The sequence below is a fragment of the Lissotriton helveticus genome, chromosome 6, assembly GCF_964261635.1.
Source record: "Lissotriton helveticus chromosome 6, aLisHel1.1, whole genome shotgun sequence".
NCBI classification, from domain to species: Eukaryota; Metazoa; Chordata; class Amphibia; order Caudata; family Salamandridae; genus Lissotriton; species Lissotriton helveticus.
Window position 1 is genome coordinate 601,072,732 of NC_136067.1, and position 25,622 is coordinate 601,098,353.

Consider the following 25,622-nt stretch of genomic DNA (forward strand, 5'->3'; position numbering starts at 1 on the left):
CCTAAAAATAACCCTGTACGCCAAAACCCAAACCTAGCCCTGAACCCTTAAAATACCCCTGTACCCCAAAACCCAAACCTACCCCTGAACCCTAGAAATACCCCTATACCCCAAAACCCAAACCTAGCCCTGAACCCTAAAAATACTCCTGTACCCCAAAACCCATACCTATCCCTAAACCCTAAAACTACCCCTGTACCCCATAACCCACAACTATATCCGAACCCTTAAAATACCCAAACACCCCAAAACATATACCTCAGTTCCCCAAAACATATACCCCTATACCCATACAAACATTAAAAAAAACATGCTTTTACCGTTAATGTATTTACAACGAATTTCGTTGTAAATGTATGCGTGGTAAAAGCATATAAAATGTAATGCCATGCGTTATAATGGCATTGCGGAGTCATGGTACTTTCGAAATGAAAGTATGCGAAGTGATGGTATGCGGAAAGAAAGTTGCGGAATAATGGGTGTTTACCCTCCCCGGTAAGTACATTGGTGGCACGGCGGCCCACATCTCCAGCAACATACTCATATTTTTTTCACCACCCATTTGAAAAATGCACAGGTCTCTCTCATTGATGGCCAGCACCGACATACACTTTTAGACACACCTCCCGCCACAAGTTCTAGAATTGCGAACTTTAGAGCTGGGGAGCTACGTTCGAATCTCGGCATCAGCTCAACATCCTGTGATTCCAGGCAAATCGCTTTGTCTCCCCGTGCCTACCACAAATGAATGTGTTTTTCTGTAATGTAAATTGTGCTCATGCCATGTTGTCGAGTTCGTGCTATATAATATTGCAAGGAAAAATAAAGTAGGGAAACTCGAGTTCACACACTACTGAACGCGCACTCTTAAGTGCATCAGCAGTGCACTGTGAATCGGAGCGTTTCACAGGCCTGTCACAGATAAGAATTGCTATCAAAACGAAATCCTTCAAAACAATATACTACTGGCCGGCAGCAATTCATACCCGGACAACGTCGGGACGGGCTGCTAGTTGTATATACGAACTGCGGGTATTACAGTCTGCCTTTAATGTAATCTTGTGGGCATTTACAAGAAATACAATGTACTTGTCTTGTTCTGAAAACAATAAAACAAATTTAAACAAAAAAAAAAGTATTTGCTTCATTTGTGCAGGAGGGCTCTGAGCCCGGGTCAAACCCAGTTCTGGAGCACCCTGTTTACATGACTCCTTCTTTCCTTACACAGTGCAGAGCAGAGACATCAGACGCACCACAGGGGGTGGAGCCAGCACTGTAGGGGGCAGGCACAGTCCTATTCAGGTCCCAGGTGCAAATCCTCCATCCCATCTAGAAGCAGATCTCTCTATTCACCTCTGGGTGGACTCATTCTGTCTCCTGGAATCCCCCAGCCATGTCACTCACAAACCAGACAATTAATTCACAAACAGCCAAAGGCACAGAGACAGGTCAGACAAGAAAGCAGCCACTTTCCAACAGTGCCGCTTTCAAACACATGATTTAAAAAACATCCTTCCTAAAAGATGTCTTATTAAATTCTGAGTTCAGGGATACCAAACTTCAATTTTCTATCTTGCTCCTATGGGAAGATAGGCAGGTAAACATTATACACAGCATTCCCCATTATACCCTATGGGCAAGATAGCCTTTGAATAGTGAAAAACGAAAATGGCTGTAATTCACTACCAGAGCATGTCACACACACTAGTACATGCTCTACCTTTAACATACACTGCACTCTGCCCGGGGGGGGGGGGGTACCTTGGGCTTTCCATAGGGGTGTCCAATGTGTACAGAAAGGGAAGGGTTAGGCCTGGCCAGTGTGGACACTGGTCAGGTCAACTTGGCAGTTAGCAACTGCACATAGGCGCTGCAGTGGCAGGCCTGAGACACCATTTTAGGGCTACTCATGTGGGTGGCACAATCAGTGCTGCAGGCCCACTAGTAGCATTTGAATCACCAGCCCTGGCACACTCAGTGCACTTTACTAGGGACCTACTAGTAAAACAAATATGCCAATCATGGATAACCAATCACAATAACAGTTTATACAGAAAGCATATGCACTTTAGCACTGAACAGCATTGTTAAATTGCCCAGAGTCCTATTGCCAACAACCCCAGATCAGGAAAAATAAAGGAGGAAGAAGCAAAATGTTTGGGGATAACCCTGCAAAAAGGGCCATTTCCAACAGTAGGCAAAAGGATATCTTCTAGTAATTGACGGGAATCTTCTGTCGTGTATGTTGTTGAGGAGGTATATACTTTCTACAGGTGATCCGTGAACACGTTTGCTATTTCTTATGGGTCTGAAATATGCTGTGTCCTGTTGAGGGTCAACCCAGGTGCCCATCTCTATCCTTGCTCCCTTTTCTCCAACCATACAAGTAGTTTCCCTGCCCTATCCCCATTTCATAGAGCTTGTGTTGTAGCCTGGCCCTCATGTGTTCCCCTGCTAAAGTCTTATATTTCAACTGCTGATAATTAGTCGGTGTATGGCTGTGTCAGTGGGTGACCTCATCCACAGTCTTATCTCAGTCTGATCCGCAGACCTACGGGTCACAGGCAGTCTATGCCACCAAGGGCGTGCCTCTCCAATTAGTCTACCACACCACACCACACTGCAGCTCCTGGGGGGCACAATCAGGCTGGGCACCTGTCATCTGTGCAGGATCCTCTTCAGGATCCCAGTGTTAGACACACACCAATCACAGGGTACAGCCAGCATCCACAAGCTGTAGTAGAGCTAGGTTAATGAGATCACAGGGGTATCAGGGGACCCGGAACAACATAGGACAATTCTCAGTCAATAGGCAGGCCCTGATGTCAGCAGCAGACAGCGCGGGAGTAGGTCAGGCCCAATTGTACAACAGTTCACAGGGATTCTGTGGCGACCAGATAGGTGCGGAGGAAGGTAATCCTAATGGACAGTGTAAATACCATGGAGCACCTCCCAGCACATGTGTTGTGGTACATTTATTAGTGTAGGCAGGGAGCTAACCCCCGTTCAATGCATATGGGGCGCCACTTCAGATGGTTTGCTATTTAAGATCATAAGCTGCTGATTACACATGCCAACTTGGGATAGTGGTAGTAGTCTACAGGATGGCACACCCAGTAGCACGGTCCAAGGCTGCTTCCACAATGCGCCCACGGCCTGCAAATGCCTTCCCACCTGGGAGTCCGTCAATCACTCTCCCTCATAGGGTGGTCTGTCTCTCTATCTAGCCCACAAATGCAGCCCAGGGGCCTGGGCCGCAGAGGCAACCCGCTACGTCAGTGGTACGCCCTGAGCCCAGGGGCTCTCGAACCCCTGCCACCAGCTCGTCCAGTCCATATCTTGCTGCACCTGGCCAGCAGCTGCCACCCGCCTCCGCTCTCAGCAACAGATACAGTCAGGGCTCGTCCCACTCCGGATCTGCAGGGCGGCTCACCTCTGCACAGCAACTTGACCCCGCCGGCTGCTGCGCGCCTCCAGTACGCTATCGGGTCACCACACCGCTTACGAGGCTGGTAGCCCCAAGCCCGCAGTGCGACAGTGAGCACTCCCAGTCCTCCCCACAGCTGGGATGGGGACACAGCAAGGGAGGCGAGAAGCATCAGCGGCGCTCCACTTAGCAGCAGCAGTCCGGGCCGCCAATCTGCAATTTCCTCAAATGGGTCAGTATTGGTAGCACGGTCTCATGCCAAGGCCTCACCGCCTCATACCACACTATGTATGCTCTATTCACCAGTTTGAGGGTCAAAGAGGCTCGATCATACAGCGGAGTGTGGGAGATCCAATCCACAGGTGTTTTCCAGTCCGATGCCTCGGTTTATATAGGCAGAGCCTCCCTAAATGGCGACCATCTTGCGGCCAGGCTCTCTAGCGCTCCCATGAAATAATAGGTTGTGCATCAAAATCTGCAGTTTCAGGGGATCATAAAATACCCTGGTTTACGAAAATGAATTAGATAGGTCGCTATTTACGACCTACTTTGATTGACCACAACAGAGGGATGGTGGGCTATAAGAAACGCAAAAACAACAGTTGATGGACAGAATGCAGAACAATGCCATACATTCACCCCAGTACAGAGATCGGGGCATAAATCCATCGTTTCTTTTGCTCAACATGCCATTCCAGTTTGAACCCAGCCATATGCAAATCATTCTTGACCCTTTGCCCCATGGGAACAGTCCAGCCCGAACTGCCAAGCAAGGTCCTCCCTGGACTGAAAACAAGCATCCTAGGACCGGTTTCGGGCTTTCAGCCCTCATCAGCCAGGATAGCTTGATTCCAGTGGCATGAAGAGCATACCCGTCCCACTCGGGGTGACAAATGCAAAAACAACAGTTGATGGACAGAATGCAGAACCATGTCATACATTCACCCCAGTACAGAGATCTGGGCCTAAATCCATCGTTTTTTTGTGTGTGTTGCTGTTCGCCCTATGTCGGAAGGATATCCCCAGATGTGGGTCCCGTGCTAACTACGCCACTGGAGTCAAGCTATCCTGGCTGATGACGGGCGATAGCCAGAAACCGGTCCTAGGATGCTAGATTCCGGTCCAGGGAAGACATGGCTTGGTGGTTCGGGCTGGACTGTTCCCTCGAGGCCCAGGGTCAAGACTGATTTGCATATGGCCATGCCTGAACTGGGTTGGTGTGGTGAGCAAAATAACGATGGATTAAACCCAGATCTATGACTCGGGGTGAATGTTTTGCCAATGTGCAACATTCCGTCCATCACCTTGTGTGTTTTGCTGTTCGCCCTATGTGGGAAGGGTATGCCCAGACGTGGGTCCCGTGCTCACTACGCCACTTCAGTCAAGCTATCCTGGCTCCAGTACGCTAACAGGTCACCACGCCACTTACCAGGCTGGTAGCCCAAAGGCTGTAGTGCGACGGAGAGCACTCCCAGTCCTCCCCACAGCTGGGATGGGGACACAGCAAGGGAGGCGAGAAGCATCAGTGGTGCTCCACTTAGCAGCAGCAGTCCGGGCCGCCAATCTGCAATTTCCTCAAACGGGTCTGTATTGGTAGCATGGTCTCGTGCCAAGGCCTCACCGCCTCATACCACACTATGTATGTTCTATTCACCAGTTTGAGGGTCAACAGGCTCGATCATACAGCGGAGCGTGGGAGATACAATCCACAGGTGTTTTCCATTTCGATGCCTCGGTTTATTTAGTCAGATCCTCCCTAAATGGCGACCATCTTGCGGCCAGGTTCTCCAGCGCCCCCAACAAATAATAGGTTGTGCATCAAAATCTGCAAGTTCAGGGGATCATAAAATACCCTAGTTTATGAAAATGAACTAGACAAGTCGCTATTTACGACCTTCTTTTATTGGCCACAAACAGAGGGATGGTGGGCTATAAGAAACGGCAGGACCACCATCCCTAAGAAAGCATTCTCAAAAGTGCCACTTGTTTCCTTTAAAGCAATCTAGGTTCCTTAAATAATTTTTCTCTCCATTTTGTGGGCACACCAGGGGGTGTAGGAAGCAGTCCTCTGGACTGTTGCCTGCTCTCCCTTTCCCTTGGTCAACATGAAGAGGAAGCTGTTCAATGGGGACAGGTTGCCCACGGCAAATGGGTTACCACATCCACGGAGGAGTTGGCAATTTCTCAATAGTTTGCAATCATAATTACAGTCATAAAACATTAATACATCTCAAAACACAGTTAGGATCGAACACCCCTTTTACGACCATTCCTTATTGTGATTCAGAACTTGTCAGCAAACCCATTTTGAAAATGTGAAAAGCTTTACCTCCTCACAAAAGGGGTTCAGTGGATAGCAGAAGCCATTTTATAGTAATAAACCCTGTGATTTTGTAAATCAAAGGGTTTACATCCAAAAAATGGACTTGTGCATCAGTTACCAAACCTTTTGGAGGTAGTAATAGGTATGAGTTAACTAGTATGAATTAGCAAATAATTGGGCATAATTATTCCGGTCAAACTATTAACACTTACAAAGTTGCACATTGTAGGGTTCGTTAGGCATGGTATGCGATAATGTTTTCTTGGAAATCAGTTTGGATCCTATTTGCTTGCTGCCATTAGTTTTTTTGCCACATAATATCTTGTTTTTCACCATCCTTATTATTACTAGTAGTCAGTTTTGGTAAATAGTAGAATTATGACCTCGGACATGCAACTATGCACCATGAAAGAAGCTTCCTATAGCTACGACGTGTAAGGACAATTTGTAACTTTTACTTTTAGGGGACTTTTTGATAAAATATTTAAAATGTATAGTTGAATAATTAGGCCTCCTTTTGAACCGTCTCTATGCTGTTTTATTTCTTTATAGAGCCACACATATATTGTAAATATTCTCCTGTATTTCTGTAAAAGTCAAACTTTAATATTGTTTTGTTAATTGTTTATCACCAGATTCCTGAGAATTCCACAGTTCCTGTATATTCCTTGGTTTTCACCGGATCAGCAGAGAATGTAACATATTTCACCACAGAAACCTACCTGTTACTGAAGTCCAAACGAGTCTCAATATTTATTGAGTTAAATAAGTCTTCGTACAAGCCCGGGCAGAGTGTAAAATTCAGAACAGTCTGCCTCGACGAAGACCTAAAACCATTCCATGGCCCAATCGACATTGTTGTTCTGGTAAGTGTCTGCAGATATCTGAGCAGAATGTGCGGGAGTGTCTATTTAGTGTAAAAATGTGTTATGTAGCATCCTGTGATGTATTCCTATAGGTTCTGAATCGATCTCCCTATTCCTGACCCTATTCTGGTTAAACAAACCAACAAGTTAACTCGCAGTCAGCCCATGAGGCAGAAAACCCCCATGATGCAGATACCGTTATCTGACGCAGTCACACTACGGCACAGGAACGTGTTATCGATTAGGTCATAACGCTTGCGATCTAATTAGACAAGCGATATTCCTCCAGCCCCTGATAAGGCATACGGAGTTCTCATAACAAATCAAACCTATGACAACCTGGGCAAAACCCTGCGGCCATTGTTTTGATTTCACCGAGAACTTCAGCAAAAGAATGTGCTAACGAGCAAGTCGTATGACATCCTTATTGACGTATCTATGTCCATCCTTACGTCAATCTCGGCACCTTAAAGGTATAAATATTACCGATATTGCCCTATGCAAACACACGCGGTGGTGACGAGACGGAGCAGCCATACTTGCCGAAGCCCAGAGCAGAGCAGACCCCGCTGGCACAGCCCCGCCTTCCTGACGCGCTGAGAACGAGACGCGCTGCTTTCTCCTGCCGAGAAATCCAGCACCGGCGCTTCCGGGTAGCCCTCGCAGGCAGCCTGGAATATCGAGACCAGAGAGAGAGATACCATCCCTCATTCATCCTTAATTCCAGGTACAGAACTGAACAACCCCTCGCAGAGAATTCTTTAGGTATTCACTTGGCAAAAACAAACTTAACTTAAACTGTAACTTTCTATTCCCGCCCACGTATTAGGCTTAGGTCAGGTACACGGGGTAGGCGTATTTAGAAACACCAGTTGAGTACGTTTAGTCAAATGTATATGTGTATGTAATATATTTTATTCATTTTAAAACATCTTATGGCTTAGAAACCATATCAATGTTTTTACAGTATTACTTCATACTATTGCTTTTAATGTATGCACTTTACTTAACTATAAGTATTGCAATAATATCGATCCATTTCTCTTGTATGAGAAAAGAGACTGATCAATAAATAACACCTTTTTATTGAACACGCCCGTCTCTTCCTTTTCTCTACATTCTGATGAGACTAAGAATGCACGTACTGACTGAGTAAAATAAATTGCCTTTTGTTCACACGACTCTCGAGATACACTCTTGATTAGGGGAGAGCAAAGTTGTCATGTTCTATGGTTGTCAGAAACTAAATCCCTTCTTGTCTAATCAGGGAAGTTAATTCCTTCCTGAACATTCGAAAAAGTTTCTAGTGAACTCTGAGCTAGCTGGCAAACCCAAAACTTTAAGTCTAATATCATCAGTAGTAGACCTAGTTAACGTCTGGTCTAGGCCTTTACTATTGAAGGTATTATTCCAATGCGCAGAGCCTATTGGGATAATAGGAACTACACTACATGGCGCCCAACGCGTTTGGAAAGGGCGATAAAACTAACGTAAGACATTTAAAGTAACTCAGTCGTGCTTTCTCACTCAGACCCCTTTCTCCCATAATACTCCAAAGACGTCTGGAGTGGGTAAAAGGTCATATCCGCCAGACCTCGCAGGAGGGAACTCCTATGTATGGTTCTTGGTATAGTCAACGTTGAAGGATACACTGTTCCAAAATATTGTGCATCTAATCTTTGTTTCCATAAGAAACCTGATCTGCAAACAAACAAAATAACCATCCTGTCGGTAAAATGGTAGACAGTGATGAAGAAAGAGAGGCAGTTAGATTAGCAACTGAACTCGCAGCAGCTGATGCTACCATACAGGAAGCGGACCCGGATATAATACTCATCCCGGTCATTAAAAGGAAATCTATAACCATAAAACTTATAGAAAATGGACTGACACCTAGAGGTGTTACAGTCATATTCGTAATTGAGGCACACTAATATCGGCAGACAGAGGTATACTATTCATGGATAAATTTTCCAGCAGCAAATCCTGTAACAAAGTACTTCCACTATTACAAAATAGAGGAACCTCCTGAAACGTACACTCCTTTCGAGGAGGTGGAAGTACCACTCAAATTTCAAGAGCATTTGCTCTTATTTGATGGCGCCCTAAAACATAATAATCACATCACCAGGCTCGGTCCTTTAGGTAGACCAGGAGCAACGTGGCCGGTCCTAGCCGGATACACACCAAATCCAGACATCGACGGGATGTCTGCAGCTAACCTATTAACACAGCTAAAACAATTAATAAAAATACATAGACAATTAGTCCAGTATGTGATGCGGACTTCAACAATTCAGCCAGCAATTAAACTCCCACAGCTGACCCCTCACCAGGGGAACACAAATAAAATTACACCACAGAACATCCAGTCCTGCCTAGGTAAAGTACCGGCTAAACGGGAACAAATACCATTCTGGCTAGCGCAGAAAATCACCCAAATAGAGGCGGTGTTTCCAGACACCACCCCGCTAGAAAAGCACAGGATTCTGACTATCTGTCTTCCAATGGGAATCGCACCACACATTGAGGACTGTGACACTTGGGGTACAGTCTTTGCTTCCATCTACACAAAAACGCACGGTGTTCCATGCATTTCGGTAATACCAGATGTGCTAAAACAAATTCAAGACGAATACGGTCCAGAACCCGCTTTAACTCTTGGTATGAAATTACTAAAAGACTTCAAGCAGGTCTCGGCTATATTATTAGCCAACATAAAAGGAGAAGCAGCAAATGTGGCGATCCGCCAGAGGTTAAAGGAAACAGATATAGCAGACCAACCAGCTGAAATTGCCAGAATCATAGAAAAATCCTATGAGGAACTAGGTAGAGATAGTTTAGGTGGAATACCAGTAAAACCACAACTAATTGAAAGTCCTGAAAAAATATTTTTTAATAATAATTCAACATCACAGAAAAAGAGCTGGGATGGAAACAAACAATCCAATCCCAAAGAAAAGAAATTCCAGTCCAGAGGAAGGTCTCCTAGGCGAAGAGAGAAATCTCCGAACCAAAGACACAGGTCACCCCAGAGTGACCCCTCTGGGAAAAGATATAACCTTAGAAATAGGGATAATATAAAAAAGCCTGATAGATATCAAGACATTGATACACGTCCCTCTCAATCTTTTCAGACTTCCTCGCAGAAATCGGAAAGAAGAGGATGATCAGAACAAAGAGAAGAGCACGCCAAGTCCAAAGACAAGGAACCTGCTCAGCTAAAAAAGAAATTACAATTTCCAAAGAAGAAGGTAGCCAGCATTAAAATAGTTAACAATGCCGAGAATTCTGAGGACACAACTGAAAAACGGGGAATGGGCTCAGACAATGCTAGACAGCGCAGCAGAAGTGAGCATAGCTCGCAAAGTCCTTATGAATCATCTGGAGACAATGGACACGAATGAATATCTTCAAGTGGAAACTGCAGACACCAGAGTTAGCAAACCTCACAAAATATACGAAATAACATTACGTATAGAGGGAGATAAGACTAGAAAAATAAGGGGACTATTTTGGGATAATCTCTCCAAGGGCTATGATATCCTTCTAGCTGAAAAAGACTGGCCACCAGAGTTTGTCAGGGATTGCCCTCATGGCGAAGAAGTAATTATGCCTGCCTTCTCAAATCATATCCCAATTCATAAAAAATACACACTTGCTAGAAAGTGGGCAGTGGCTCTAGCTCCTGCTTTATATAAAAATCACGTGGGATGGGATGAGGACTCTCCTCCTCACAAAATCCAGTTAAAATCACAACCTACTGCACAAAGGCAGTACCCAATTAAGCAAGAAGCTAAAAAACAGGTAAAAGAAATACTAGATCAGCTAGAATACCAGGGGGCGATTGAAACTTGCACCTCACAAATGAACAACCCTTTGTTTCCGGTCTCCAAACCAGACAATTCATATCGTCTAGTTTTGGATTACCGACACCTTAACACATGTTGCAAAACTTTTGCAGTGCAAAATTCGCATAGTGCTGCACTAATGAATAACATAGTGCGCAAAAAATACAAAACAACATTAGACATCACTAATGGATTCTTTTGTCAAAACATAGCACCAGAGAGCAGATATTTGTCTGCGTTCTCAATAAATGGCACTCAAAAACAATTCTGTCGGTTAGCCCAGGGGTACAAGAACAGCCCGGGAGTATTCTCAGCGAGAGTAACAGAATTACTACAAATATATGATGATGAAGCATTATCTTATGTCGACGACATTTACTTAACAGATGATGACTTGGAGACTCACTTGAAGAGAGTGAACACCATAATACTTGGGTTCGCAGCAGAGGGTTACAAATTCAACTTTAAAAAATCCAGAATTGCCCATCTGACAGTCCTGTTCTTAGGATATGAATTATCAAGTGAAGGCAAAAGCCTGGCTGACAATTTCCTAGAGAAATGTGCCGTAATCCAAGCACCTAGAACACTAAAAAACCTACAGTCGATTCTAGGCTTCCTAAATTTCGGAAGAACATACATTGCAAATTACGCAGAAAGGGTCAAACCCCTTTATGATCTGATAAAACCAGATTTTAAAAGATCCAATTGGACTCAAACACACACAGAAATTTTGAGATCCTTACAAACAGACATGCTAATTAAAACAAAATTAGAAACACGTGATAATACACGCAATCTTGTGATTCGAGTCATCCCAGGGAGATGCGGATTCACATACCTGACCTCTAATGAGGGAGAAAAGGTACCAATTGCATTCAAATCACACTTGTACACAGAAGCTGAAAAGAAGTTCAGCATTATAGAAAAAATTGTTCATGCTGTTCAAACCGCAATAGCTAGAGAAAAAGATCAAGCTGACGGTAGACATGTCACAGTCAGAACAGCAGAATCAGCCTTTGAGGCACTAACAACACCGTGTAATTTACCAACATCAAAACTGAATCCGGAATGGATACAATGGGTGAACTCAATTACAACGGACAAAGTATACTACTACTTTGATCCAGAACTAGAAGAATTAAAAAATCTAGAATATGAGAAAACATTCCCTCTGCCAATCGACATTCTGCCTTTACGACATTACGCCTGTGTAATTTATACAGACGGACATGCTCAACCCCCCGTTTGGGGAGAACAGGCATACAACCCCACATGTGGGATTACAAAAGAAGTGTGGCGCGGAGGTAAACTAAAACCTCTATTAACAAAAACACACTCAGTAGAAACTAATTCAGAACAACAAACTGAAATACTAGCATTGAAAATGGCGCTAGATAATGCGGATCGCGAATTCCCGACACTTATAGTGTCAGATTCATATTACTGCGTCAAATCATATAACAAGGATTTGCAGACATGGATTCAAAAAGGTTACAAAGATGACACAGATGCACCAATAAAGCAGAAACTGCTCTGGGAACAAATAGCTCTTTTACAAAAAGAGCTACCAAGGGCTCACGTGACACACTCACTGAGTCATCAGCGTGATGGCGTTCACGTTGCAGGGAATTCATTGGCTGACACAGCCGCAGCGGCAGCCACTAAATCGGCTCCCGTAGTTCGAAAAAAGCGTACATTAAAATACATTGACGGTGAAACAGTGCTGGCGGTGAAAACGTCATCAAAAGGCGACTGCTCAGCGCTACCGATCAACCATCCACTCAATTATACATACATAATCGATGCAAACTCCGTCCCTTTTGCTCGAATCCCTGGAGTGGGGGATAGAGTGATTCCAAACATGGACAGGAGAAACTTGTTAATCGCAGACGCACATATGGGCGAGGGTCTCAGACACCTCAAACTAAAAGATTCTCTGGAAGAATTACAATCACGGTACTGGTGGCCAGGCATGAGCCTGCGTCACACCATGTTTGTAAAAAACTGCCCAAACTGCAACAGAGATCGCAGTGGGGAGAGAAACAGTTTAATACCTCGTCGTTTTACTCCAGAAAAAATCAAGAGTAAAAAGGAAGGCTTGCGATTAACATATACAGGCTAGTTTCCACTTATAATGTAGATCACCAGCACTCGGCTGACGTCTGGACTGTTATACAAAGATTTGCGAGTCTAAATGGCATATACGCTAAGAGCATGCTACGTTTGACCATTGTTTTCACTCTAGCCCTCCAGCCTGATGGGAAACATGGCCAAATGAGCATAGCACAGCGGGAATCTTCTCACTTCCTTCCTGAGGGATACGGGATGGTGTAAAGAAAAAACCAAGGCATAAAGCAATCTATAACGGAAAGGATATTAGGTTCGGGAGCTGGGTGGGTCAAACATCTAATAAGTGTCCAACGTAGTCTAAATAACTTGCCAAGAAATTCTCTGAAGGGATTCAGTGCGTACGAATTATTATTTGGAACTAGGATGTTGATCTCTGACATTGATAGTCAGACTTCAGTGGTGAAAGAAAAAAGCTTTGATATCAAAGACCGTTTGGCTATTTTGCAGGACTTAAACAAAACAAGAAAAGACCTGAGCAACATAAAGTTGAAACAACAGCCAACAACCACTGAAGAACCACCTGTCCCAGCAAGACCTGTCTGGATTCCAAAAGTCGGGGATCTAGTCAGGGAAAAGATCGCGGTAAAGAAGGAATTTGGGCCTTCTTACAGGAAAGCAGTTCCTGTCTTGTCTATCAACGGGACAAGATCTGTTGTACTACCGCCACTTGCTGGTAAAAAGGAGAACCGAGTTGTATCCATCGACCTGGTAAAACCACAATCATGTGGCCGATAACAAACAGTAGGCCAAGTGGACTCCGTCAAATCATATAACAAGGATTTGCAGACATGGATTCAAAAAGGTTACAAAGATGACACAGATGCACCAATAAAGCAGAAACTGCTCTGGGAACAAATAGCTCTTTTACAAAAAGAGCTACCAAGGGCTCACGTGACACACTCACTGAGTCATCAGCGTGATGGCGTTCACGTTGCAGGGAATTCATTGGCTGACACAGCCGCAGCGGCAGCCACTAAATCGGCTCCCGTAGTTCGAAAAAAGCGTACATTAAAATACATTGACGGTGAAACAGTGCTGGCGGTGAAAACGTCATCAAAAGGCGACTGCTCAGCGCTACCGATCAACTATCCACTCAATTATACATACATAATCGATGCAAACTCCGTCCCTTTTGCTCGAATCCCTGGAGTGGGGGATAGAGTGATTCCAAACATGGACAGGAGAAACTTGTTAATCGCAGACGCACATATGGGCGAGGGTCTCAGACACCTCAAACTAAAAGATTCTCTGGAAGAATTACAATCACGGTACTGGTGGCCAGGCATGAGCCTGCGTCACACCATGTTTGTAAAAAACTGCCCAAACTGCAACAGAGATCGCAGTGGGGAGAGAAACAGTTTAATACCTCGTCGTTTTACTCCAGAAAAAATCAAGAGTAAAAAGGAAGGCTTGCGATTAACATATACAGGCTAGTTTCCACTTATAATGTAGATCACCAGCACTCGGCTGACGTCTGGACTGTTATACAAAGATTTGCGAGTCTAAATGGCATATACGCTAAGAGCATGCTACGTTTGACCATTGTTTTCACTCTAGCCCTCCAGCCTGATGGGAAACATGGCCAAATGAGCATAGCACAGCGGGAATCTTCTCACTTCCTTCCTGAGGGATACGGGATGGTGTAAAGAAAAAACCAAGGCATAAAGCAATCTATAACGGAAAGGATATTAGGTTCGGGAGCTGGGTGGGTCAAACATCTAATAAGTGTCCAACGTAGTCTAAATAACTTGCCAAGAAATTCTCTGAAGGGATTCAGTGCGTACGAATTATTATTTGGAACTAGGATGTTGATCTCTGACATTGATAGTCAGACTTCAGTGGTGAAAGAAAAAAGCTTTGATATCAAAGACCGTTTGGCTATTTTGCAGGACTTAAACAAAACAAGAAAAGACCTGAGCAACATAAAGTTGAAACAACAGCCAACAACCACTGAAGAACCACCTGTCCCAGCAAGACCTGTCTGGATTCCAAAAGTCGGGGATCTAGTCAGGGAAAAGATCGCGGTAAAGAAGGAATTTGGGCCTTCTTACAGGAAAGCAGTTCCTGTCTTGTCTATCAACGGGACAAGATCTGTTGTACTACCGCCACTTGCTGGTAAAAAGGAGAACCGAGTTGTATCCATCGACCTGGTAAAACCACAATCATGTGGCCGATAACAAACAGTAGGCCAAGTGGACTCCCAATAAGTAGTCGAACACCAAGGTTTGCTACCAGTACAGAGGTCCTAACGAAGAGGCTCATCACATTCGAAACGCCTACAGAAGAACAACAAGGACTATGCAACAATGCAATAGAACTCAGACCTCTGAAAACCCAAATAAAAACTTTTGGCAGAGACACACCAATCTACAATGAAGTACCAAGCGAAAATGCAGGAAACAGTAATCCTGAAGCAATTGGAACAATTGACAGAACTGCATCCGGCTACTTCATAAACTTCGATGATTCCTCTGAAGGCTTCAGTGAATCAAAGACACAGACATCATCAAAAACCTTTAAAGATAAAGCTAAAGAACTTTTGAAACAACTGAAAGAAACATATCTGATTTCTCCATGGATCGAATTTTGGGTGGGTTTTGGTGCATTTATCCTCATACTTTGGCTCATCATGGTACTTACTTTGGGACGCTTCATTGAGGGAAAATATGCTAAAATGGACACAGCAAGTCAGAAAATCAACTTGATCCTCAAACCACACACATCGTCACACGTCGAGAAAAGAGAACTTTCTTCAGTCAACTTCACAGCCAATTCGATACTGGGTGGGGTAGCCTGGGACAACACTGACTATGAAATTTATGGTCCGGTCGAAATCCTGAAATATCCACACCAAATTAAGATCTCATTGAGTGACTTTGCAAAACCAAGCTCATTTGCTGATGATTGGGACTTCGAAAGCATTAATAATATGATGTCTGACTTAGTAATGTCTGCTAAATTTACCAAACATGATTATTTGCAGGGTTCTACAAATTATGATAGTATGTACTGTTATAACCACTATGGTAACCATTTTCTACATAGATCTGCACAACCTAGAAATGTTTTAAATTATAATCAATGGGAACATTGTGCAACCCCTCCAAAAGGAAGCTCAAGAACCTTCTATGACAAATATTCATACTTTTCAGGTTTTAACATAAGTAATGCTGAAGCATTTTATTTCAAATTGTCAAACAAACAGGAACTAAGACCATGATAACAAACACAAAATTGATATATTCGGACTCATTTTTTGAACAAATGAATACTTTTGGTTTTGATTATTGGGACAAAAATGTGGAATTGAAAAGTGTTTGGGGTACAAAAGAATGGCAAGTACAGGGTATAGAATCTTTGTTTAGAGCCTGCATGATCCCAGAACAAATGATATTTTTAAACGACACTGTTCAACAAACTACCTGTCTTGGCCTAGCCAAAATCAAAGACTTAAATAAACCGTCTATTCCAAAACCAACAATGTACAGCAATAGCACTATAGATGAAGAGATAGACGTAAATTATGTATTAAACCAAAACAGAACACATCCAGATTGGAAACAGTGGTTGATCTGGCCCACAGATACTAATAACTGTCAAGACAGATTCCTGAACAAAACACAGGGGTTCAAAATGACCAGGCCAGACCCTAGATATCCCCAAAGACATCACCCAGGGATAATAACCACCTACAGTGTGGGCAAATTATGCCTTCAGTGGCTACAAACTTCCACACTGACAGAAATTAAGCAACACCTAACTTTACTTACTGATGGTGCTGACTTGCGTGATTTCATTTTGGGACCACGCAAACAGCGTCAGAAACGTTTCATAGCAGCCTCTGTATATGCAGCATACAATGAGGCCTGGAAGGTTACTCAAATTGAAACAGCAGAGAGAATACGGGAAATTGACCGTATTAATTTGGAAAAATCACTTTCTGTAGTGGACAATGGGTTAATGACTCTGTCCTCCAGAATTTTTTCTTTGGACAGCATTGTGTCTTCAGCAATCGACATATTATCGCAAGACTTACTGTTATTACAACACGGTCAGTCTCAATTGCGTTCTATTGTACAGCTTGGCTGGACGTTACAAACTATGCGTTCAGGATATGTGCCTTGGCGTTTAATCAACACAACGTCACTATTCCAAATCTTTAACCTTACTGATAGACAAATCAGTATGGCACAAAAGGGTGCTGATTATACAATCTTGAGCATTGAAAAACTCGAAAGATTACCAGTGACAATGTCAGAACGACCTGTCAGTGAATGGATAATACATGGGATAATAAATATTCCAATCTCAACCTTCAGGTTTCAATACTGCCAAAAATATATACAGGCTGGCATGTACGAGAAATTGGGAAAGGGGTACATTAAAACAACATGGAACCTGCCCTATTCACATGCATGTGTCAGTAATAAAGGACAGAAAGTGTTTCTTAGTGGCAATAATTGTGCGATGTCACTAAGCGGCACGCTTCTGTGTAACGGAATTAGTTTGCATGGAGCCTGTGAAGGGAATTCATACAACCTTTCATGTCACCAGCAAGGCGCACCTGCAACAGAGATAGAACCATTCTTTCAAAGACTCTATAATGGGAGTTACATTCTAATTGTAGATCGCAGATGTTGTAGTCTTATGCCCGGGACTCCTTATCTCGTAACTACGACTGCGAAGGTCAAGTGCTGTGGACGCTTATTGTTCCCCAGCTCCTTTCCAGACAGGGAGGCAAGGGCATGGCCCAACTTGAAAATTACTTCTATTCGAATAGATACTTTAAGCAGAATGAAAACAGTGCTTCTTCAGACGCCTACAAGGCTCACGTCATCAAAAGAAACGTATGATCTACAAGTCGCAAGGACGACTGCAGAGATACGTTCATTGTTATCGACTAATTCCCCCTTACATTTCGCAGAAATCCTGAATGAAATCTTAAATATTTCTGATACCAATGGGGTCTCAAAGGTATTTAAGACAGTATTTTCGATGGCATTAACACCATTCAAAGCCATACTGGGTATTTTTCCAGATTTCGTCCATTCGATTTTTGGCGGACTTCCCCTGATCTTGGGACTAATTGCAGGAATACTATTCTTGGTCCTTATTTTTCGTTATGGCAACCCATGTCACAGACCAAACTCTTGCGACAAGGGAAGAAACAATCCTAGCCATTGGATACCGGGACCGGATATCAAAAATCCTGGGACTCTCCCGGCTTAGAGACCTGAACATGACTTGTATTCTATCATTTCGACCAATGTGGCAAAGATGTGTTTTACCTGTATTAAGGTGTCTGCTATGCGGAGAAGAATGCGTGTTAGACACCTGTCTAACGCTACAATCGGATGCGCCAATGGATGCAGAAACATTGTTGAGCCCGATCAAGGTTCACGCTTTGTGCTGCCCTCAACGGCTACCAATCCTGATGACGGCATTCGTGGAAGCTTCACCACTACGATTAAGGGGTAGTGAAGTTCAAGATGAAAGCAGCATCGAACAGGTACGACCTTCTGTCAGCAATGCGAATCAGAATGTCAATGGAGACAATCATGCGCACGAATGCATGGTTACACCTTTTTCCGAGTTAGTGGAACTTTCCCAGGAAGCTGTTGACAGCTTTTTCGAAAGCCTAAATGATATGATGTTCTCACCAGAGCAGAAATAGAGACTTTTGAGCAAGCTCGCACACGGCGTTCCCTGAATTCGGCCTTTAACTTTAAAAATAAAGTCACATGAACAATTTTACCTCCAGTTCACGGACAGCAATTTTTCAGCAGCCCCAAAATATTTTTGCATATTTTTCGGGACACTATCTTCTGCTTAAAGTAAGAACTATTCTTAGAGAACTAAGGTTTCTAAATTTTAGATAGCTTATAGACATTAGCTGCCCGCTGGTATGTTCATAAATATTTTATTGTGTGATGGAATGGTCTCGAACTTTTTTTCTGTATTAAGAGCCATTTCATGTGTAAATTCTCATATACCAAATAGCAATAATGTATACAAATGCGTGATTACTTTGGCATTATTCTACAGCTTGAGTGCATACAATACATATGATTGCAATTCTTCCGTATATTTGAAAAATTTCAAAATGCATTTATGTATTTTGGGGTGGTAAGGTATACACTATACTCTATAGTATGTTTTTACTATGCATAGATTAGTAAATATGTCCATAGTTAGCGTGGAGTGGGTGTGATGTATTCCTATAGGTTCTGAATCGATCCCCCTATTTCTGACCCTACTCTGGTTAAACAAACCAACAAGTTAACTAGCAGTCAGCCCATGAGGCAGAAAACCCCCATGATGCAGATACCGTTATCTGACGCAGTCACACTACGGCACAGGAACGTGTTATCTGATTAGGTCATAACGCTTGCGATCTAATTAGACAAGCGATATTCCTCGAGCCCCTGATAAGGCATACGGAGTTCTCATAACAAATCAAACCTATGACAACCTGGGCAAAACCCTGCGGCCATTGTTTTGATTTCACCGAGAACTTCAGCAAAAGAATGTGCTAACGAGCAAGTCGTATGACATCCTTATTGACGTATCTATGTCCATCCTTACGTCAATCTCGGCACCTTAAAGGTATAAATATTACCGATATTGCCCTATGCAAACACACGCGGTGGTGACGAGACGGAGCAGCCATACTTGCCGAAGCCCAGAGCAGAGCAGACCCCGCTGGCACAGCCCCGCCTTCCTGACGCGCTGAGAACGAGACGCGCTGCTTTCTCCTGCCGAGAAATCCAGCACCGGCGCTTCCGGGTAGCCCTCGCAGGCAGCCTGGAATATCGAGACCAGAGAGAGAGATACCATCCCTCATTCATCCTTAATTCCAGGTACAGAACTGAACAACCCCTCGCAGAGAATTCTTTAGGTATTCACTTGGCAAAAACAAACTTAACTTAAACTGTAACTTTCTATTCCCGCCCACGTATTAGGCTTAGGTCAGGTACACGGGGTAGGCGTATTTAGAAACACCAGTTGAGTACGTTTAGTCAAATGTATATGTGTATGTAATATATTTTATTCATTTTAAAACATCTTATGGCTTAGAAACCATATCAATGTTTTTACAGTATTACTTCATACTATTGCTTTTAATGTATGCACTTTACTTAACTATAAGTATTGCAATAATATCGATCCATTTCTCTTGTATGAGAAAAGAGACTGATCAATAAATAACACCTTTTTATTGAACACGCCCGTCTCTTCCTTTTCTCTACATTCTGATGAGACTAAGAATGCACGTACTGACTGAGTAAAATAAATTGCCTTTTGTTCACACGACTCTCGAGATACACTCTTGATTAGGGGAGAGCAAAGTTGTCATGTTCTATGGTTGTCAGAAACTAAATCCCTTCTTGTCTAATCAGGGAAGTTAATTCCTTCCTGAACATTCGAGAAAGTTTCTAGTGAACTCTGAGCTAGCTGGCAAACCCAAAACTTTAAGTCTAATATCGTCAGTAGTAGACCTAGTTAACGTCTGGTCTAGGCCTTTACTATTGAAGGTATTATTCCAATGCGCAGAGCCTATTGGGATAATAGGAACTACCCTACAATCCTGAATGAATAGTCTCACATATACACTACACATGTGCAGTTGTTTGGGAGTCTCTTTTATTACAGATGTTGCTTTAGGCTGTTCAGGACTTCAGATATATTTGTTGTACTATATTTAGGAACTGATATAAAAAATTAGGAAAACACGTGAATATCGTTATCAAAACTCATCTTGAGGTACCACCAGCACCCTTCACAGTATCTGCTGCTTATCTCGGCACTTTATGAGGTCCTGTGCAACAGACAATCAATGATTCAGTCGCCATGCCACACTTTTGTAAATGGAGCACTGCTAACAGTTTGTTCATTTTGTGGTTCATAGCTGCATTGAGGATGGTAATCAAGCAATACCGTGGAAGGAATGAACAGAATGTAAAACATGGTTTTAGGTTGGACAAAAGTGTGATTTTCGATTGAGGCAACTTCTAATATAGGCGAGCCTTGCAAGGGCTTAGACAGTGCCCTACCCTCGAGCTCCCTGTTTTGGAATTGACTGTTGAGCTTACCCCAGGTACTTCTCATTGCATTGCAATGAGGAACTGGGTTTAAGTCATTTTCAGAAAAAAAATAAAAGTGATGGCAGTTCTTTTATGGATTTTACTCTGGATTGACCCTGTTGGAAGGCTGACTAAAGCGATTATGTGTGATTGTTTACATTTGGGTACTGTTGGACTTGGCCCTTTTTGCAGGGTCATGCCACAACCTTTTCCATTCCTCCTGTATTTTTTCTGACCTGTTGTTGGTGGTTTTAGGACCCAGGGCACTTTATCACTGCTGTTCAGTGCTAAAGTGCATGTGCTCTCTATGGTAAACTTGGTAAGAATGGTCTACACCTGTTTGGCATATTTAATTTCCCTTGTACTGTGGTATCTCATATACCCAGGGCCAGTAAATTAAATGCTACTGGTGGTCTTGCAGTGCTGCTTGCGCCACCAACCCGAGTAGCCTTTCAAACCTGTCTCAAGCCTCTGTCACTGTGGGGCCTGCGCGTGAAGTTACTGCCGCTGTGACGTGGCACATAAAGTGGTTGCCACGTCTGTGACTCCCCTTTTACTACATATCAGTCACCCCTAAGGTAGGCCCTAGCTAGCCTTATGGGTAGGGTGTGGTGTAGGTAAAAGTTAGGACATGTGCCTTAACTGTGTGGCATGTGCTGGTAGTAGCAAACATCCTATTTGGTTTCTCACTGCTGTGAGGCATACCTCTCATAGGAATGCATCAGGGATTCCCTGAATATATGCTTCAATTCTTGACCTGAGAGGGGTGGCAGGATCAAGTTTGGTATGTTTGGAATGGTGGTGATAAATGTGGCGTATTAGTGTTCATAGATTTATTACTACTATTTTAGAAATGTCACTTTTAGAAGTAGGCATTTCTGTGTGCTATGTGTCTTTGTGCCTACCTGTTGTGTATTGACTGTCTGGCCTTGCAGTGACAGGAGCTGGGGAGGTGCAGTGGATCCAGACAGTCTGAAGGAGTCAGCGCAAGTCTGAATAGGCATTGTCTGCATTTAGAGTGGTGGGAGGAGTAGCACCTGCACCTGATTAGGGTTGTGCCTACCTTCCACAATGATTACATGACTACAAAACAATACCTCCCAGACCATGAATCATGTTTATTTCATTGATAGAGAGCTGAAATAGTCTCTCTACTTTTGTTCCCCTATGGAACGATCCTTACTCTGATTACCTTGTTTTTGGGAATACTAACGTTTCCCTAATCTTACTTGAAATGTGAAACCCAACTGGTTATGTCGAATAAATACTCCTGCTCCAGGTTGTTACCTTATGTCAGGAATTTGTCTTGGACCGTTTTTGTGGTGATTTCATCTTATGTTTTTTACATTTCAAAATAACAGTAAAATACATACATATTTACACTAGATACATATTTACACATCACACAGTGACATTTGCATTGCATACAAAAATGCACAAAACAATGGTTGAAACAAAGAAAGACCGTACATTTTACAAATAGACATTACATGTATGCTGAGACGTGACTCTTTACATTGTACACATCCAACATAGGCATTATCAATCTTGTGTGTTATTACATGTATGAGTCCTTATATGTCCTACTGTAATTTAACATTTGGACCTGTTACCCTTGTGTCCTCAATCACTTTTAGATTGTGTAAGGTCCTATAGAGGTCAGAGTTTTTATGTATTGATTCCTATCTAAGCAACCTTAGTTGTGCTTAAGCGATTGGTGCCTTTTTTGCTCCCATTGATTGATTGTGATGACTCTTGGTCTGTTTGAAATGTGCCGAAATGTTTCGCCCTTCGGGGTTGGACCTAGGTGTGATATAGCTGGAAGGGCTTCTTCAGGGCAGGGTATGCCCTTGTAGGACACGTTATTTGTCTTTTGGAAACCTACGGGTGCCCTAAGTTGTATTCGGTGTTCAGCACGGAAGGGGGTCTTCCATAAACGGTGTTGTGGGCGTGGTGCCTTCACCGGAATTTTTTATTTGATTCTTTCTTTATCACAATATTGATTGTTCCTCCCCCTCTGGTGCTCTCGTATGAAGCAGCATCACTCTCAACACACCGAAGCAGCGCGAAACTGCCTTCCACAATGATGACACCACCCCCCTATGGTGTGCCTGGTGCCAGGGCTTCCACTTACAATGGGGAGTGTGGTGTACTTTTTAAGTGGCCCCAGAACTGTTTCAAACTGAGTCCAGAGCCTGGAACCAGGGCAGAATAAAGTGTGCACTGTAAATATTTTATTTTAATTTAATTTGTACGTCGCGCCTGTTGCATCGATCGTGGAGAGTCATGGCCTCCAACTAGTCTCTTATGCCGACGACACGCAGCTGGTAATCTCCCTGTCGCAGGCGCCCTGTCTTGCTGCCGATGGCTTCCGTTCGTGTATGAAAGATCTTGCCGAATGGATGGCCAACAATTGCTTGAAGCTGAACGGCAGCAAGACAGAGGTGCTGGTGGTAGGGAGAGCCCAGTCTGCCTGGTCGCCGGCATGGTGGCCCTCCTGCCTTGGCCCCACCCCTACCCCGTGCCTAGAGGCGCGCAATTTGGGGGTGTGGTTTGACGTAGGGCTCACCTTTGGCCCCCAGATTAATCGGGTGGTGGGAGTCTGCTTCGGGATTCTGAAGAAGCTGAGAAAGGTCCTGGACTTACTCCCGCTGGAAGCACGTCAAACCCTGGTTCATGCCCTGGTAACAGCTCGGGCGGACTATGGGAACCTGCTGTACCTGGGAGCGCCAGAAAAAAGCATGGCCCGGCTGCAAGTGCTGCAGAATGCGGCTGCACGGCTGATACTCAGACTGCCAAAAAGGGCGCACTCTAAGGCGGCCCTCCAGCAGCTACACTGGCTCCCTGTAAGGAGAAGAGTGGAGTATAAAGCCCTATGTACCTGTCACCGTATTTTGAATGGCAGGGCACCCGTCCCCCTGACGAATTTGATCGAAGCCTACATACCAACACGGGCACTTAGATCAACAGGGGGTGGCTTACTGAGGACCCCAAGAATCAAGAAGGCCCGCATGGGAGGCAGGTCTTTCAGATATTTGGCGGCAACTTACTGGAACAAACTGCCAACGGACCTGCGTCTGGAACTAGATGAGGCCAGATTCCGGGCAAAATTAAAAACCTATCTTTATAGCAAATAAGGGCCCGTGATGTTTTTGCTCCCTGTCATCTGTCTACTCCCACTCTCAGCGCGTGGACACGCCGGTGTGCGTAAGCGCAGCGCTCAATAAATGTCCCAATAAATAAATAAATAAATAAAAATATTGGGTCTGTGACCCCATTTTTTTTTAGCTTGCTTGGACTTGGGACCAGACGCCGCTGGTCCTGTGTGTTGCCACAGAGCGATTCTGGGCTACCAGGGAACCACCATCTGGACTTTGCCACATGTGCTGGCCTGGGCTTTCTTCCTACTTGGGGCCCCTCAGTGATCCCCCAGGGCTTGTTGGCCTGCCTGGAGGGATTTAACCGGTACAAAAGGGGGTGGTGATGGACGGAGCATCTGAATCAATCAAACACTCACACCCAGTCAAAAGATCTGGGTTTAATCCATCACCGTTCTTTAGCCCACTCTGCCACCCCAGTTCTGACATGGCTATATGCAAATCAGTCTGACCCTGTGCCTCATGGGAACAGTCCAGCCCGAACTGCAAGCCACGTCTTCCCTGGACCGGAAACAAGCTTCCGAGGACCGGTTTCTAAGGAGGGATTTAAAGCAGCACGTGGTGAGTGCTGTACCCACCCTACAGCAGCGCGTGATCGGGCTGAATTTGCAGTCAGAGTCAGAGACTTGGTCTCACCCTCTAAAAGTGTGGCAGGCACAGTGGAATACAATCGTACCCAAGAGGAATCGGGCCCGAGCAGAAAGTTGGGAGGACTCAAGAAGTCCCCGGAAGTCAGGCAGAGGGCGCCTTACTGTAGGCAGGGCTCCGGTGGGGAAGAGGAGATCCCTGCATGTTGCCTGCGCCTAGTGTTGGGTGGGGCAAGGCGGGTATGAGCTCCTGATATCAATGGAGAACAGAACGGAGACATCGCCCTTGCCCACCTGGTCCAGGAGGGCCAGACCGGAATACCATAATTGGCCGCTTCCCATCTGGAGCACCGGGCTCCTTGTTAAGTGACTGTGGCGGACAGCTGCAACCTAACCAGCTCAGCCCCAGGAAGTAGTGAGTGCGGTAAGCCCCTGGGCTGCACACTCACTGGGCCAGTCCCTTGGGTACAGGGAGGTCCTCAGCCAACGTGGGCAGAGCAGATGTCTCACCTATTGATGTCACGCATATCGAGGGCCTTACTTTTCGTTCGTGTTTGGCGCTCCATGCAGTCGGGGTAGGGTCTCTGCTCCCATCACGTTTTCGGGCAGCTGGCCCAAGGATTACGGCACTCTCAAATGCATTTAGGGGCTACTTTGGAGGCCACGTGCAGGGAGAGGAAAAGGGGATCACCGCCACCCCTACGGGGGAGTACATGCCCGACCAGGAGGGTTCTGGGCACTTAGGGACTGCAGAACTGTTGCGTTTCCCCCCCTCATATATGGATCAGGTTCAGTAGTTATGTTTATGCCTAATTCCTGGTGGCCACTTGTTCTGTAATGGTGGTATGCATATTGGATGGCATGAGATTTACCAAAACCTATGCACGTTACTAGAATTTACTCGGGTGTTCTGTGGATGATGGTGTTCTAATGTGTTTTTATGCATAATGTGTTGTGCTGAAAGGTAATCCTGCCCGTCTTACTGGTGACGCTAAGTGTTTATGACAGTAGCCCGATTGGCCTAGTGATTTATGTAATCACTGTAAAGTCATGACAAGTGCCTGGTGGCACAGTGTATATATGTGATGGTGTTCCAATGTGTTTTATGGATAATACAAAGGCTATTTTTATATAACCGTGTGCGAGTTTCTTTTGTGGTGTGCCTAGTGTCTCGCTGGTGGGTGAGTGTGTTGCAC

At 44.3% G+C, this 25,622-nt stretch overlaps 1 protein-coding gene across 1 annotated transcript in view; it reads left to right on the forward strand.

The window, feature by feature from the left end:
* LOC144762793 (CD109 antigen-like) overlaps positions 1 to 25,622 on the forward strand; it is a 1,211,849-nt gene that overhangs the window by 106,689 nt on the left and 1,079,538 nt on the right. The window contains exon 4 of the mRNA XM_078648063.1: positions 6,386 to 6,616. Within this exon, the coding sequence (XP_078504189.1) occupies positions 6,386 to 6,616 (231 nt within the window). The remainder of the gene's footprint in view (positions 1 to 6,385; positions 6,617 to 25,622) is intronic.